The following is a 16,848-nucleotide window of genomic DNA, read 5'->3' as shown; positions in this document are numbered from 1 at the left end:
CCATTTGTGACGAATATTTTGTGAGATAAAATGGTAACAAAATGGGTTAGTGGAGAAAGATGTTGGGTAAATTAAATCCAACACAAGTTACACAAAAAAGTTTTAATTAGAAGTGTTACAATGAACATGTAACAACTTGTATTTATGTGATGTTAAATGAATGTTAATTCATTTGTTTAACATTGCGTGAAAAACATATGAATTGTGTTAATTCATGTGTTGGTAACGTGAAGTGATTTATGATAGGAAATTATAACGTCACTATCACATGACTATATAAAGGATGCAATTCCTTTGGAAAATATATCTCACAAAATGTAATCAAACAAGGTGACTTAGCTTGGTAAAGAGCAAGTCGGGGTTTGAGGGTGAGAGGCAGTATAACGGGTGTTATAATACAATAATTTAGGAGGTTACTCTAGGGGTTATATTAGTGGCATTGACTAATATTACTGGAGGGCTAGAGATCGTTATCTTATATTATTGTGGGTTTCGAATTGGTATTAATTCGGGACGGTTACGTTGTACTGGTACTATATTATTATAGTGGATTCTAGTCGTTTTGGCTAGTGGGTTTTACTTCCGGTTTGGAAGGTTTTGCCCTGGGTTTGACCCTAAAATACCGTCTCATCTTATTATTGCTTACATTTATTTACTTTTACGGTTTACTTGTCGATTGGTTGCTTCCGTTGCGCGTGGGAGATTGACGCTAATTTCCCAACAAAAGAGGACCACATGAATAGTGTTGCAGAGAGAGAAAAAGTGGGTACTTTGTGAGGTAAAATGGTATCCGTCTTCAGCTTGTGACGGATATGTCATGTCTTCAATGAAAATTTGTGATTTTTAAAACCAATTTCAATCTTATTTTAAATTTTTTACTACAAATTTAGTCTCCACGGAAGTGGGCAGTGCCAGGCCAAAGCTTGTTAGGAGAAGAAAATGGCAAAGCCCAACATGGGAATCTGGGCTTTGTGTAGTGTCGTGCCTGTAAAATGGAATGACAGCCCATGCACGGTTTATGGCGTGTCGTGTTGGATTGTGCCTTGCTTGGATGTGCCCATGTAAATCCTCCACTTGATCCTTATTTATTCGTATTTTGAGCGCACTTAAAATACGAATAAATGGGTTATTCTGGGGTGTGTCAACCCAATATTCCGCGCGTGAGAAATCTTTGCATGGACCTAAACTTTCATTTTTCTAAAGTTATTATTAAGCTTTGAATCATCATCAATGCAGAAATACTATTAATCTATTATACACTCGGGTACTTGTACTGGTTGTATGATGGGGTGGGTCCCTCACCCCATCATGTGAGAGGTCTCTCAATAACTATTGAGAGACCGTCTCTCTACAGTTTTTGTGATTCTATACAACCAGTACAAGTACTTACTGATCATCAAGATATACGTTTAATTTATAAGTTTGTAGATTTTGTATAAATTCGTAATTTGGTGAATTAATGGCCAATGGGTAGTTGAATTTGTTTTTTGTACATGAGAACGGCGAAATCAAAAAAATTGAGAAAATGTGGATGGTACGAAGTAAATTGTCGATGAGGTTGAGTTCCACCTAACCCATTAGACCATTACCAGTGGTTCAAGCAATCAAGCCGGACAACAATAAGGACGGTAGGCCCGATGAACAATATAGCCCATAATCGGCTCTAGGCAGTACATAACTACATATCCTCTGACAAATAACGAGGGACAATAACATGCTTCATTCATGAGTAATTATCCGGTACGAGTCGTATGACTGTTGGATGATACGACTGAGAAAAAGTGATCATTTTGTGAAAATGATTATTTGTATATCGTTACGCACTCTTCCACCATACGATTGTGGTTGATGCGGGATGGAAATCTATTGCTTTGGCTAGCATTGGCTGGGTAGCTCTAACAGGGTCTGGGAACAGGTTCTACACCAACAGCAAAGCGATTAAGGCTGAATTGGCTTTACAGGCGGAGGCAATCGGGATTAAGGAAGTTCTTCTGTGGGCGAAGCGGAGTGGATTCTGGCACTTGGAAGTATCTTCGGACTGTCTTCTTCTCATTTGTCATTTTGCAAGATTGAACGTTCACATCATCTGGTGATAGGAATCTTTAAAGACATTCATTCACTTTGCTCTTTTTTTATTGCTTATCTTTTAGTTATATATCCCTAGGTCGTTCAATGTTTATGCTCATGACCTTGCTTGCAAGGCTATGACTACTTAGGAAACCTCTCTTTACCGCTGTCAAAAAAAAAAAAAAAAAAAAGATTGTGGTATAATATAATTTGCGTTCATTTAGAGGACCACAAATTCTCATTGAAGACGGACACTATCCGTCACAAGCTGAAGACGGATAGTCTCTCTCTCACAAAATGCCAATGGATAGTGCAAGTGGGGGGAAAATAGATACCCCCACTTGTCCTCCCACTTGCATTTTGTGAGAGGACCACTATCCGTCTTCAACTTGTGAGGGATAGTGACCGTCTTCAATGAGACGGACTGTTAGAGGACGGACTTGAGAAATGGGGATTTCATTATTCATTGCACATAACTTGTGTCAGACTGCCTGCGCCAGTAATCGAACAAAACGCTACAATTTCACCATCCCATGACTGACAATAATCTCAAATTACACCATAAATCCGTATTATGCAACTCTATTATGAGATCGCATTCCTAAAACTCGAACCTAAAACACGACTTACATGCCCATTTTCCAGGACATTGCAAAATTCTTCCCAATTGGCAGAGAAAGTCCACTGATTTGTACCATCACACTCTTCATTTCCCCGTCTATATCGGAATCTTCACTGTAAATTTGCTCCGACGCGTTTGAAAACACGTCTGAAACACCTGTTGGTTCAATTCCATCGAGTTTTATGTCGACTCTGGTAGGAGTTCCACCCAAACCCATCACGGTTACCTTCCCAATAGCCCATCCTTTGTCTAAGGCAAACTTGCCATCTTGTACTTCTGACCAAAGTTTGACCATGTTATGATCAACAGTCGCGTAGAAGTCGACATAGGTTGAAGACCCACCTCCGAGTTTCATTTCTGGGAGCTCGTCATCGTCTACGAAGAGATTTCCTTTGGCTTCTCCTTGGATGGCCCCAGCTGGAAAGGTCACCACGAGATGATATGGTGTTGCTCTCGCTTCTTTAGTGGTCAAACCGCCTTCTTGCATCGGAACAATCATGTTTTGATATAAATGGACGTTGACTACGTTCAATGGCGCGTCAAGTGTGACGTACTTTCCAGAAGTAGAAACAACGGTCTGAGACATATCGAACACACTGTACCATGAACCAGGAGGAAATAACGCCTTGACAGTCGTAGCACCCTGCTCTAGAACCGGTGAGACCATGAGACCACTTCCGAGCAAGAACTGTGTGCTTAACCCGTAACAATCAGTGTAGTTGGTGAACGTGAAGAATAGAGGTCGTGCAATGGGCGCACCAGTAGAATGTGCCTCGTAGCTTAAGGTGTAAAGATACGGAAGGAGCTTATACCTCATGGCTAGGGCATTTCGACCAGACTTAGCAACCGAATCCCAGACATAAAGTTCTTGTCGAGGTGAATAATAGTTAGCATGGTCTCGAGAAAACGGGTAAAAAGCACCCAACTCGATCCAACGGTTGCAAAGTTCTTCAGTAGGTTGAGGGTAAAATCCACAAATGTCGGAACCAACCATTGGAACTCCAAATATACCGAAATTTAACATGGTCGAAATTGAATACCTTAGATCATTCCAAGTCCCCTGATTATCACCAGTCCAATGAGCAGCATACTGTCCAGACCCCACGTAAGTCGAACGAGTTAATATAAAGGGCCTCTTACCTTCAAGTGCTTGAAGGCCTTTATGAGTGGCAATAGTTTGCGAGAAACCGTACAAACTGTGAGCATCATATTCCAAGACACCATTGTAATGAACAGCACTAGTGGCAATAGTTTTGAACCCAATAGGGGCAGATGTTCCAGTAGCATTAATCTTGTAAGGCGGCTCGTCCCACCGTGTTTTTGTAATGTTCTTACAGTCCAAACAGCAAATCCAACCAGGACCCGTGCCAGTTGGACATATCTTCCCCTCGGGAATCGTGCATAGCCCTGAACAAAAATTTGAGACCTCATTCATGTCAATCCATAGGCCATCAATTGGGAAGAGTTCATGGAACCGTTTGATTTCATCCACCCACCAGGAGACGGTTTTGGGATTGAGGAAATCAGGGAAGTTGACTGCACCAGGCCAAACCTGAGCTAGGTAGGGCTTCCCTTCATACTTTATGAAAACGTCGTTAGCCATGCCTCTTTGGTGTACACCGTAACTAGCGTTGACTGAAATGCCAGGGTCAACGATGACCACATACTTCATCCCTCGAGCATGTATCTTGTCCAAGAAAGCCAGCAGCTGTGGGCGAGGGAAATTTGTAGGATTCAGGGTGAAGTCCTTTTTACCGTCCATGTGATCGTCATCAGTCCAAATGACATCCAATGGTATTTCTGCCTTTTTGTAGTTCTCGACTACATCCTCGACGACTGAGAGATTATGGTAACCCCATCTGCATTGGTGAAAACCTGACAAACATACTAGTGTTAGTTTTCTTTCCTTTAAACATCCACCACAGTAGAGACTATAGCTAGAAAAGTCATTCAGGTTTTTCCAAATAAATCGACAATTTTACTTTGTTTCGTATGAGTCGAACCACAGTAAGGAACCACGAGAACAGAATTAGCCAAAACATGTCACTCCACATAACACAGCACAACACATTAACACAACATGGCCAGACGGCCAATAACGCATTAGAATGATCTGGGGTCGGCTATCATAAACCGTCAAATATCCAAGTGCAAAAGAAAATGACAGAACACAATTTGGAAGTGTGCACTATAGGTAGGAGTGTAGGACTATATATGACAGATTGACACCACACATTTGTGCAAAATGCAAACATAGGATCCAAGTATTCATGAAAAAATCAAAAGTGGGCCAAAAAAGTAGAGATTATATGGAGTTTGTGATCAGTTTAGCACTTCAAAAAAATACTTATCTACTTTGAAGGTCCACTTTGCTTTCTATGTCAGAAGTCTGTTTCTAAGTTCCCTACTATATACGTTGTGCAATGGTCGATTCAGCTATTCTTGCTTGTGACGAAAAGTGACTTGTGACATCTCACAAACACCTACCTTTTTAACATTATTTTAACCGTGGTAAGACGTCATAAGCTTATAAGGCGTCACAAATAAGAATTTGTGTAGCCGATTAAAGATCCTTGTTTACTAAACTAAAACATAAGCTAATTCATCTCACTGTTACAAAAGGTGGAAAAGTCATAAGCATGGATTTCTAAGAAAAAGGTGCTCACTTTATCAATCAAAATTTAGATATGGAGGCATCAATCACGGTGTAGCTTCCGGTCAATATATATTGAGATATTCCGATATTATCGTATCAAGTTGAGATAATATGCGGATATTATCGTATATTTGAAGAATATTTAGTGTATAATATACTCCGTATGTGCTAACTTAGTCAATTAGATATACGGTTACCTTGTTTATAGGCTTACGTATAGCAACTTCTTTTACATCTTGTACTATATATTAACGAGGTCTTTGTATAGTTTTGACTAAGTTAGCACATATATTATATACTAAATATTCTTCAAATATACGATAATATCCGCATATTATCTCAACTTGATACGATAATATCCGCATATTATCTCAACTTGATACGATAATATCGGAATATCTCAATATATATTGACAGGAAGCCACACCGAGATCGCTTTCAAAGGTTAATGACTAAATGTGTCGTATTTATGTCAGTACTAGCGACATTATGGTAAAACGGCCGATTTTTGATTGATTGCCATGGCACCAAGTGCAACACACAAAACCAAGATCAGCATACTCATTTCTATGACTGTAGGAATTCGTATTGCCTAGGAAGTCATAAAACAAGTGATTTTAGAATTCACTTGAATTAGAAAATATTGTTTGGTTGTCATGTAGAAAATGCAATTCAGGTAGGCATTCTCACTTACCTAGGGAGCTCTAGGTAAGCCACTTCCTCCATTAATGGTGGAATTGTAATTCATGGGAACTCCCAATTCAAATTGGGACAACCAAAGAATATGTCAATTTTGCAATTCACATGAATTTAAATTCCTGTGTTGTTTAGTGGGTAACCAAACGATCCCTAAGTTAATCCATAATACTTCATTCCATTCAACTAGTTGTTTACGTTTCATCAAAATACTGTTTAGAAAGGATAAAAACGTAAACAACTAGTTAAGTAAGGAGGGGATCAAAAACAGTCTTCCAAGTGTAGCATGTTCTAAACTAGCAATTTCCATCTTAAAATACTGCAAAAAAGCAAAAGATGTAACTATTGTTTAATTCTGATATCACAAAAGGATGTAGGTGGCATTATTAATTAGTTCAATCACAAAAGAACAAAAGATTCCTAATATACAAAAAACTAACTCATTTTTTCTATTATATTGGCATGAGTGCTGTGCATGACCCTTTTGCTAAACAAGTGTACCTAAATCTCAATCATATGCATATGCTCAATTAAAGGAACCTTACCCTACCTACCATAATGAAAATTGACTAACACATATTTTCAGCAATTATTAATTGATCATCTAACCCGACAATAATCTCCGAATTATCCCAAATTTTAAAAAGTGATTAGGCTAGTACTTTGAGGAGGAAGAAGCAACAACTCTTTTTTTCTCATCACGAAAAGAGTATTTGGTGTGAAATATCGGTTTCAGTATGTTTCCATAATCATGCATCGCGGCAATGTCCCACTATAACTGCCTCATAAATACAGTCGATAAGGAGTATATGCATTTACAAAGCGGTCATGAAGTGTAGCTGCAAACCAAACTTAATAATAACTTGATAAGAGACCGTCAATACAATTTTTACTATGAATATGCGCATTATTCCCTCTTTTCCTATATTTTGACAGATATTACAGGTCAAAGTGTCAAAGAAAGTACCGCAGTATTACATTAAGTGAAAACAGTCAAAAACATTAGGAGTATATGCATAGTATTCCCTCTTTTCCATTCCACTTTTTCTCCTTTCCTTTCTAGGTTGCTCTATTTTTTTCTTCCTTCCATTCATACACCCTTTCTAAAAAGCTGTGTTATACTTTCTCTCAAAAAAAAGTGGTGTTCAACAAAAGTTTATGAGGGTAAAAACAACATTTAAAATGATTTAATAATGTAAATTGTACATAACCGTGCCAACATTGGCAATATAAAATCTTGAAGTTACCCAAAGTTATTCTCCACAAAACATTGACACAACTACACAAGCATACAAAAATCCGACCATCGTACCAAAGATAACGCAGTAAGACACGGCCGTTGTCCCAAATCAAGAGGATTTGGATCCTCTCCATTTCCTTTCTCTCCATTTCCTCTCACAATCTATTTTAATAATAATTACTCCTTTCAATCCCATTTTTCATTTACTTTTATGCGTAAATTGAGAACCGTTAGATATTGTCAAGATGTGATCCGGACCATTAATAGGAACTTGCCTCTCCATTTCTTTTTAAGAAATGGAGAGAAATTGGGCTCAAATCAAGACAGTCAGTGTCTGTGTACTGGAATCATATTAAATCATATGGAATATCTAGATACTATTAAGAAATATAATAAGTTCATTATTAGCAGAACATGCCATCATTCTCTTAACCATGACAATTGACACATTTTTAAACCCTGGGACAAACAGAGAATATACTCACCATTTGCATCATAAAAATACATTGCACAACTTTACGTTAATAAGAGATCGTCTCAAACTAACTTATACGAAATAACTTACAATTTCCGATTTTTAAACCCTGGGACAAACATTAGTCTCCCTAATCATCAGAATGGATACAAAAGTTAAACAAATGACTGAGACGGAAAGAGTATTTAAAAGTTAAAGAAAGAGATGAGAGAATTACCAAAAGCCCAGTAAGGCATAGGAGCAGGACGACCAATCAAGCTAGTATACTGATTAACAACATCAAGAGGTGAGGGACCCACAAAGAAGTAAAAATCAAAAACACCACCAATAACCTTATAAGTCAGTGAATTCCCACGGTAAAAAACATCCATCCCATTACTATTCAACAACAACACACCATGAGCATAGGGTACCCCACCCACATTCCTTAAATCCATATAAACCGGATGCGACCCGTATAAATCCGTATTAAGATTAATAGCCGATACGTCCATCGTATAAAGGGTATAAGGGTCATTTGGATATAATTTAATCCCATGTGGTTGTGTATTTTCACCTAGACCATATAATGATGCATCCTTAGGTAACTTAGTTGATATTTCAAGATATTGGTCCTTAAATACCAAACTACTAAACGGGTCGGATCCGGTTGATGTTGTATCGAAAAGGGTTTGTCCATCGGACTTTCGTTTAACCGAAAAGGTAAACGGGTCGGCTGTGTAACTGAATATGAGTTCATTTCCGGAGATTTTTGAGACGGAAATTGGGAGTTTTCTTGATTTTGAAATTGGTTGTTTTAATGGAGGTGCTTTTTCTCTTGGTAATAATTCATAGGGTACTTCCCATCTTGGTTTATCTGCATCTGTTATTTGTACTCTCAATCTTTCAGCTGTTTCATGCCTGCAATTAAATTTAGATTAATTGATTTGTCAGTCCAATGTTCATTCATAATTAATTATAAATCAATATAATTACTATTATTAGATGAATTGATCTAATGCCCAATGTGGTTAGTGGCTAGTGGCGGAGTCATTATTTGTCGTTAAGGGACGAATTAGTTATGAAATAAGGAAAACTAGGAAAAGAATCGGATCTCATGTTTCCATTATTGCCTTATTCGAGGGGACGACCCTTACTAGTCTCTAGTGGCTAGTGGCTAGTGGCAGAGTCATTATTTGCGGTTAAGGGTGCGAATTAGTTATGAAATAAGGAAAATTAGGAAAAGAATCGGAAATTTTAACAAAATATCTCATATTTCCATTATTGTCGTTAAGGAGACGAATTACTTACTAAATAAGGAAAATTAGGAAAAGAATCAGAAATTTTAACATAAATCTCATGTTTCCATTATTGCCTTATTCGAGGAGACGCCGCCCTTAGAAGTCCAGTCCATGGTTTGGGCAGGACTGTTTTCACTTTGCAATTTTTTAAAATTGTAAGCGTTGGCTAAACCATTGGACAAGACATATATGGTAGCTTAAAACCAAGAATTAGCTTCATTAAGCTAGTAGCTTAAATGACCCTACCACAAAATTCAACCAATAGAAATTAGTTTGCTTAATTAACATATGAGTCAAGCTAGTTAAACTTTTGGCTAAACCATTGAAATGAATTAGTAGCTCAAAAATAAACTAGCTTAAAATGTGATGTGGCAATTGTAAGCTAGTTGAAACTAGTTTACCATTGGACTTGCTCTTACTAGTGGCTAGTGGCGGAGTCATTATTTGTTGCTAAGCGTGCAAATTACTTATGAAATTAGGAAAACTAGTAAAAGAATCGGAAATTTTAACAGGATCTTAAATTTCCATTATTGCCTTATTCGAGGGGACTCCCCTTATTAGTCCCTAGCTCCACCACTGAATATGGCACGTATGATTTTGATGAATGATTTTCTTAAATTTGTCATGTACAACTTCATATAAGTTGGATTTATTGATAAAGTCATGACTCATAAATCATGAATCGTGAGTTGTTGTAACCTATACTTGTTTACATTTATGTTGAGATTTGCTATATCACGCCCCCTGTTTTACTTGTTACGCCCCCTATTTTTTCATTTATTCCTATTTTGCCCTTAAACTACGTATTTAGTTATGTAAAATATTTCTAGTTTTTTATTTTATGATTTTTTGAGACGGTTTTTTATAAAATTAAATAAAATTAAATCGTACTCCTTCATTCAAGACGATATTAAATTGTTACAAAAAATCGTCTAGAATGAATGAATGAAAAAATTATATCGTTTCAAGAATAATGATTACAAGATTTAAAAAATAAAATAAAATTTAGCGGCACACATAACACGATTTAAAAAAATACGAAAATTGGCCTCGTCATGTAACTTACAAGACACAGTCAAGGACCCGTCATGTGGATTACAAGACATGGCCAAGGACATGTCGTGTGAATTACAAGACACGGCCATGGCACTGTCATGTGGCTTACAAGACATGGCCATGGATCTGTCATGTAAACCACATGACACACCCATGGTTATGTCGTGTAAACCACACGACACGGCTTGCACAAGACCGTTTTTGTAATTCACATGACACCACCATGGCCGCGTCTTGTAATTCACAAGACAAGGCCACTTTTTTTTTTTTTTTTGAATAGTGAAATTTTAAGTAAATGCAATAGTTGGTGGAAAATACGTCTTTTTAAGACCGGATACATATTAAATTAATTACTCTAAAAATTGCCCCAAACTCAGTTACGGCAAAGCGATAATTAAATCAAAAATGAAAAGTTCAACAAAAATCATTTACTATAATATAATTATTAGTTATTGTAAAAAATATTACCAAAATCAAATAATTATAAAACAATAATTTAAAAAACGTCTCCGATTATAATTTTGTAAAACCCGTCTCCGAAAATCATAAACTAAAAAACGAGAAATATTTTTTTACTTTAATTAGTTACATACTCCAAGGGTAAAATAGGAATAAATGAAAAAGCAGGGGGCGTAACAAGTAAAACAGGGGGCGTGATATAGCAATTTTGTTTATGTTCCATCCGACTTGAATCCGCTTTATTATAAAGTTCACAAATTCTTGTTTCAGACTGACACTTTTGGTTTTATTTGTCAGACGGATAAAATGTTGTCATTTTTTAAGAAAATGTAACCAATTAATTCACAAAATATTATGACTAAAGGTGTCATTTTTTACCCTGAAAATGATGTGAACAATAATGGTAACATGTTATCAAAAAATAAATGATGACATGTTACCCGTCTTATTTCAGACCAAAAGCAATGATCTTAAGAAAAATGGACCGTATAAAGTTAAGTCGGGTGAGATGACAAGAAGGTAACCCTCTCTGTCAAGTTTATAGCAAAATACATTGTATAACCAATTTTTTTTAATGTTATGTTGGAGAATTAGGTCCAAACATTGTCATTAAGACGGAGTACACGTTTAATATTGGTAGTTGAGCAAACGGGTAATTACACACAGTATTTTAATCAAATGTAAACAAACAACTGATATTAAAAGAGTAATTAGACACTCCTTACTCACATTGTACTAGTGACACACCTACCAAAGAAAAAAAAAAAACATAAATGGTGGGACTGCTAATTAAAGATCTGCTGGTCTGGGGCTAGCAGGGACACTCGCCTCCCTAATTTTTTATAATTTGTCAATATTTGTGATTTTAAATATATCTCTAATTCTATCTTACTACAATATTAGTCCTCATTTATTAGAATTTTCCGCCTCTAACTATAAATCCTGGTTATGTTCCGACATACATATGGTCAAAAATGCAAGCAAAAGAAAAACAAAAGACTTACTTGACAAAGAGGCGCAAAGAAGGAATATCATTCCCATAAATATTATTTTTCTTTTTAACTTGCAAATAAGCTAAAAATCCACCATCAGAAGTTTCTTCAATGGAAACCAAACGATAACCATTACCAATTTTAGTAGGAACACTTGAAGAATTTTTAGAAGAGGGTAAATTAGGTGAATTTGTTGCTGAAATTCCATTTAAATTACTAAAAGTAATTAAAATTAACACACATAATAATAATAATTTAAATGAAGATAATATTGGAGAAGGTTTTATTGGAAAGAGTAATGAAGACATGTTTTTTACTGAAAGAAGTGAAGGGAGTGAGTGAAGGAGTGTTGTGCTTTGGATTTAAAGGCAGATGGAGGTGTGAAGAGGTGTACGATAACGTCGGTCTTTTTTAAGATGGATATATCCGTTTTAAGTGTAAATGGGAGAGCGGTTATGAGTATGATGAGGTGTATGATAATGGGTGGGTTTTTTTGATCATGTGACATAAAATGAAATCTTCCATGTGGTGGATTGATGGGTGATGGTCCATTGACCATTGGTTCAATGGTCCTACTATTCTTGAGATATTTTATACTTTATCATTTGGTCCAATGCTCTAATGTTAGCAAGGACCTTCAATTTATGGGCTTTTTTTCTCATTGTCTAAATAATTTATGATGCATTTAACGATTTTTTTATAGGGTCGTTTTATATTATAGAAAGAGTTCAATAAAAAAATATTAACCCAATAAAAAGAGTCAACTTATAAACGCAATAAGAAAATCAAAACTTTCATAACTTTCATCCATAAAAACAAACGTCAACACCGTCTTCTCCATCGTCGTTGTCCACATTCGGCTACCCGCCACCACCTTTGTGAATTGTGACCACAGACCCCACCTTTAACGTCCCTTCTCTGTCTAATTTGCATGTGCCCAACTCTATCTCCTTTCTCCATTCAATTTACATAAAACGAAGACAAAATGTCGACATCCACGGTGGCGTCGATCGTCGACAAGTAGGACTGGAGTGTGATAAGATTAAATTATCGGGTATGGGGCCGCACCCATACATACGAAAGACAGAGTCCAGTCTATAAGTTTAAGGATGTTACATCACAAAACCAATTAGCAATAAAAATAGTAACTCCTTGGCTTATATATTAGACAATCACATTTATATTAGGTGAGCTCTCTTTTATCTCACACTCACATAACCATGGACTCTGATACTATCATGAGATTACATTACCGGACATGGATCGTACCATACGTACGAAAGAGATAGTTCAGTTTATAAGTTTAAGGAAATTTCACCCTAAAACTAATTGATAATTGAGGGAGTAACTCCTTGGCTTTTATATGTTAGACATTTCTCTTAGGGGAGTGCTAGGGCGACACCGGGTGTTACTGGTTTCAGTAACACCCTAATAAAAAAAATTGAAAAAATAAAAACTAAAAAAATAGTTTTCGTTTTTGCGCCAATTTTATAGGGATAAAACAGTCATTTACAATCTATTATATTAATAAAATAAAATATGTATCCAATATTATACATCAATATATATTATAACAAACATATCTTTATCTTCACCATCAAATCATACAGATTAACTGAAAAAAAAAAGGATTTCTTCCATCACACCGTAGCAATTAAGAAGGTTAGTGTACACAATTTGTGTAGTTTAATAACTGTCGCCATGCTTGCTTCACCACAAGAGTATTAAACGGCAGTGGGTATTTGACATTGTAGTACAACGATGTAACGGCATATTCGAAACATACGAGATACTTGAACCCGAAAGGCAAAAGCGTATCACATTCGAAATGACCCCAATAAATTATTCAATCTAGAGTCATTCTATAATGATTAACTTATATATCAGGTGCACTATTTAGTCGTAACGATTTTAATTCAAAATTACCCACAAATTATGCGTAAGGTAAGGATTATGTTATTTTGATTAGGGTAGACGGGTACTGTATGTATCGAACACGACACGATACTAATGTATCGGATACGGCTATTTCCTGCAAATTTTTCATTTTTTTGGTCTATTATTAAGTATCGAAATGTCATGTCGTATCGCTTATCGAAAACGATACGACAATTATGTGAAGTATTCGAGTATATAGGTTTCGAATCATTAATAAAAGAATTACAGATATAGCTCCAACAATATAGCTTGTAGTTAGAACACAATCGCAAGAATCTCAATCTTTTTTAAATTTGTTATTTTCATTAATGTTAAATCAATTAATTAATGTTAAATTCTAAAATTACCCTTTACCAATAATTAGTTTGAAATTTGAATTTTGATGGAGGGAAGCAAAATACATAATTAAATTACAATAATACCCCGGGTGTCGCTCAATTTGAGTAACACCCGGTGTCGCTATATCATTTTCCTTTCTCTTAAATTATTTAGATATGGATCTCATATGTATGTGACATTTATATTATGTGAGCTCTCTTTTTATCCTCACATAGTTTGATCATATAAGCACAGGATAATAGGATGAAATTTATGATTCAAATTTTTGACAACTGATCATTTGAACTTGAGTTTTTATGTTTTCAAGCTGATAACGTTGACTTTAAAATTGAAAACTAATCTTCATTCAATCTCATATGTTGTATTTTTGTACAATATGGATTTTTATTTTGACAAGTGAAAATTATAACTTCACAACTGACCTTTTATTTGATAATATAACAAAAAAAATTATGAAAATCAATTACCTTGAATTTGTAAAGAATTGGATGTAAATGAATATTGCATTGATAATCAATATGTTACAATAGACGAGTATTTATACAACGAATGACTACCTTGCTACGTAAGCTTACAATCTTAGAGATATGGAACATATATAATGATATGGTAAATTGGTTGGTTGAAATTAGCACTGTGCAGTAACATTCTGACCACTGTTTACTAAAATATTTATTTCTCTTAATCCGTAACTCGTATAGGCATGAGACCAGCGGAAATTGAAAGCTAACACACGAGACTAACACATATAAAAAATTTAGTTAACAAATTTTAACCATGTATACAATAACAGCCAAAAACAATTAAGAGGCAGAATCTGAGAAATAAACCATCTTTCAATCTTTATTCCTTGCAATTCTTTATGCTACTGTACTTGTCTTCTCCATGTGCTTAACCAAGCATTTATCAAACACAAAGTAAAAAAAAACTTAACATCGCGTAGTACAATTGGTCATAAGATTCGGTCACATAAAACAAACTCGGTCGAGTATATGACGTACTCTACCGAGTACAGGACACTCGGCCGAGTAGTGAGACTACTCGGCCGAGTTCACGACCCCAGAAGCTGAACAGGATTATCACAGAAAGATTTATCGGCCGAGTATGGGATACTCGGTGGAGTATGAAAGATACTCGGCCGAGTAGGGACTACTCGATCGAGTATCAGCACAGTTCCCAGCAACGTCCAATTTTCGTAAAACAGTCATATCTCACTCGTTACTTGGTCATTTTGGGCGTGTGACCTATCGTTAGAATCATAAGAAGACAAACTATCACCTTAACTTAGAATTACAGTAATATCATTTCTAGAACTCGACTTATAACAGTTTTAAGACAACCCTTCCGTAATCTTTCTTCATACAAATCAAATTTTCTACACACAACAACTTGAACATGAATAAAGTAAACAATAACAACTCAATACTTCTAAAAATCAGCACATAGGTGAACTTTCATCATATCCACACGTGCATTAAACACAACATAAACTTACGATAGCATACTTAAGCATGCAATTCGATATACTATGCATCGCTACCCAAGGTTAAGCATATTACGTCATAAATCTGAAAGCCACATAGTAAACACGTAACATGCCAATACTTTTCATGCCAAAACCGTTTCAACTGATTTCACACATCAATTTCATCATACCTTTCTACCACTTTCACAATGTTCTTCACAGATTTTCACACATTACACACTACAAAAAGAATTAAAACAGGCGACTGATTTTGGCGACTGATCAATTTGGCGACTGAAATCAGTCGCCAAACGTCAGTCGCGGACCTTAGTCGCCTTTTCTAGCTTTGGCGACTAAAGTCGGTCGCCAAATTTGGCGACTGCCTAATCAGTCGCCAAATACCAAAAATGGCGACTGATAGGGTAGTCGCCAAATTGGCGACTGATTAAAGGTAGTCGCCAAATTGGCGATCAATAGCGATCGCCAAAATGCCAATTCGATCGCCTTTTTTGGGTGACGTGCGATTTAGGATGATGTAATTTGGCGGCGAATTGGGATTTAGCGATTTATAATTGATCGCCAATTTGGCGACTACCTTGAAATCGATCGCCAAATTGGCGATCAATTGCGATCGCTAAATCCCAATTCGATCGCCAAAGCTACTTGTATGTTTTGGTGGTTTTTTTCGTTTTCATTGCTAGCCAAATATTTACAACCTGCATACAAACCGATGTTCCACAACACCATACATCCCATTTCAACACACACAACACCATACATTTCAACCCAACACCTCCCAATTTCTCAAACTTCATTTCATATATTGAAAATGAAAGTTTTACAAGCTAAGCTATTCTAAATGTTCAAGTCTAAAGTGTTCAAGTTTTACAAACTTACATGCTAAAATCATCTTACTTGGAAGCCAACACCGGCTCCACTCCCCCATGTGGACCATGCGGATCATTTGGATCGTAGTTGGATCTAGGTCCGGGGTTACAACCTTGCCACCAATTCTCAAACATTTCCATTCTTTCCTTCATTTGCCGGAATTCTTCATCACGTTTGGCAAGTTCTTCATCACGTTTGGCATCACGTTCATCACGCTCTCTTATTTGACTTTGAAGTTGACTAATAATTCCGGTTTATACGTGTTCTTTGGGAATTGTTGAAGTCGATCTTCTACGCGTTTTCTCATAGAAAGCCGGTGTTGAACTTCCGGTACCATACATGTGCCCTTTCTTGAAGCCATCCACCAACTCATACCATATGTCATTGTCCTGGTCTTTACGGATTGGCGGCTTTTTCTCGTTCAAATGCTTCCTACAATATTAAACAAATGGTAGTAAGTTAATATGGTAACCACCTTATATACGACATTTTAAAAGAGAATAAACTAACAAAAATTAAGTGTTACGGAAAACTTACATATAATTGCTTGTCTTTTGGCTTAGTCCAAGTTCTAACCCCTTTTCCGTCAACTCGAATGCGTGTCCGAAACAGATTCCGACTCCGTCGCACCTGTCGGCCGTGACTTCTTCTTTCCTCTCTGAATGAAAAAAAACA

General features: G+C 36.2%; 1 protein-coding gene across 1 annotated transcript; it reads right to left on the bottom strand.

The window, feature by feature from the left end:
* Positions 1 to 2,507: 2,507 nt before the first annotated feature.
* On the bottom strand, positions 2,508 to 12,028 carry LOC141643947 (alpha-xylosidase 1). Its single transcript, XM_074453352.1, has 3 exons — positions 11,556 to 12,028; positions 7,974 to 8,656; positions 2,508 to 4,564 (listed from the first exon to the last, which is right to left on the bottom strand). Exons 1-3 carry the CDS (start codon positions 11,849 to 11,851, stop codon positions 2,694 to 2,696), a joined length of 2,850 nt encoding a protein of 949 aa, XP_074309453.1. The 5' UTR covers positions 11,852 to 12,028; the 3' UTR covers positions 2,508 to 2,693.
* Between the last annotated feature and the right edge of the window lie 4,820 nt (positions 12,029 to 16,848).

This window comes from Silene latifolia, chromosome 2 (genome assembly GCF_048544455.1).
Source record: "Silene latifolia isolate original U9 population chromosome 2, ASM4854445v1, whole genome shotgun sequence".
Lineage (NCBI taxonomy): Eukaryota > Viridiplantae > Streptophyta > Magnoliopsida > Caryophyllales > Caryophyllaceae > Silene > Silene latifolia.
This window is presented reverse-complemented; position numbering and strand designations above follow the sequence as displayed.

Excerpts from the sequence above, each read along its gene's own strand:
- LOC141643947 (XM_074453352.1), bottom strand. The coding sequence starts at position 11,851 with ATGTCTTCATTACTCTTTCCAATAAAACCTTCTCCAATATTATCTTCA. Across the intron at positions 8,657-11,555 it reads TCTTTGCGCCTCTTTGTCAA|GCATGAAACAGCTGAAAGAT; the intron begins GTAAGTCTTTTG and ends ATTTAATTGCAG. Across the intron at positions 4,565-7,973 it reads TATGCCTTACTGGGCTTTTG|GTTTTCACCAATGCAGATGG; the intron begins GTAATTCTCTCA and ends TATGTTTGTCAG.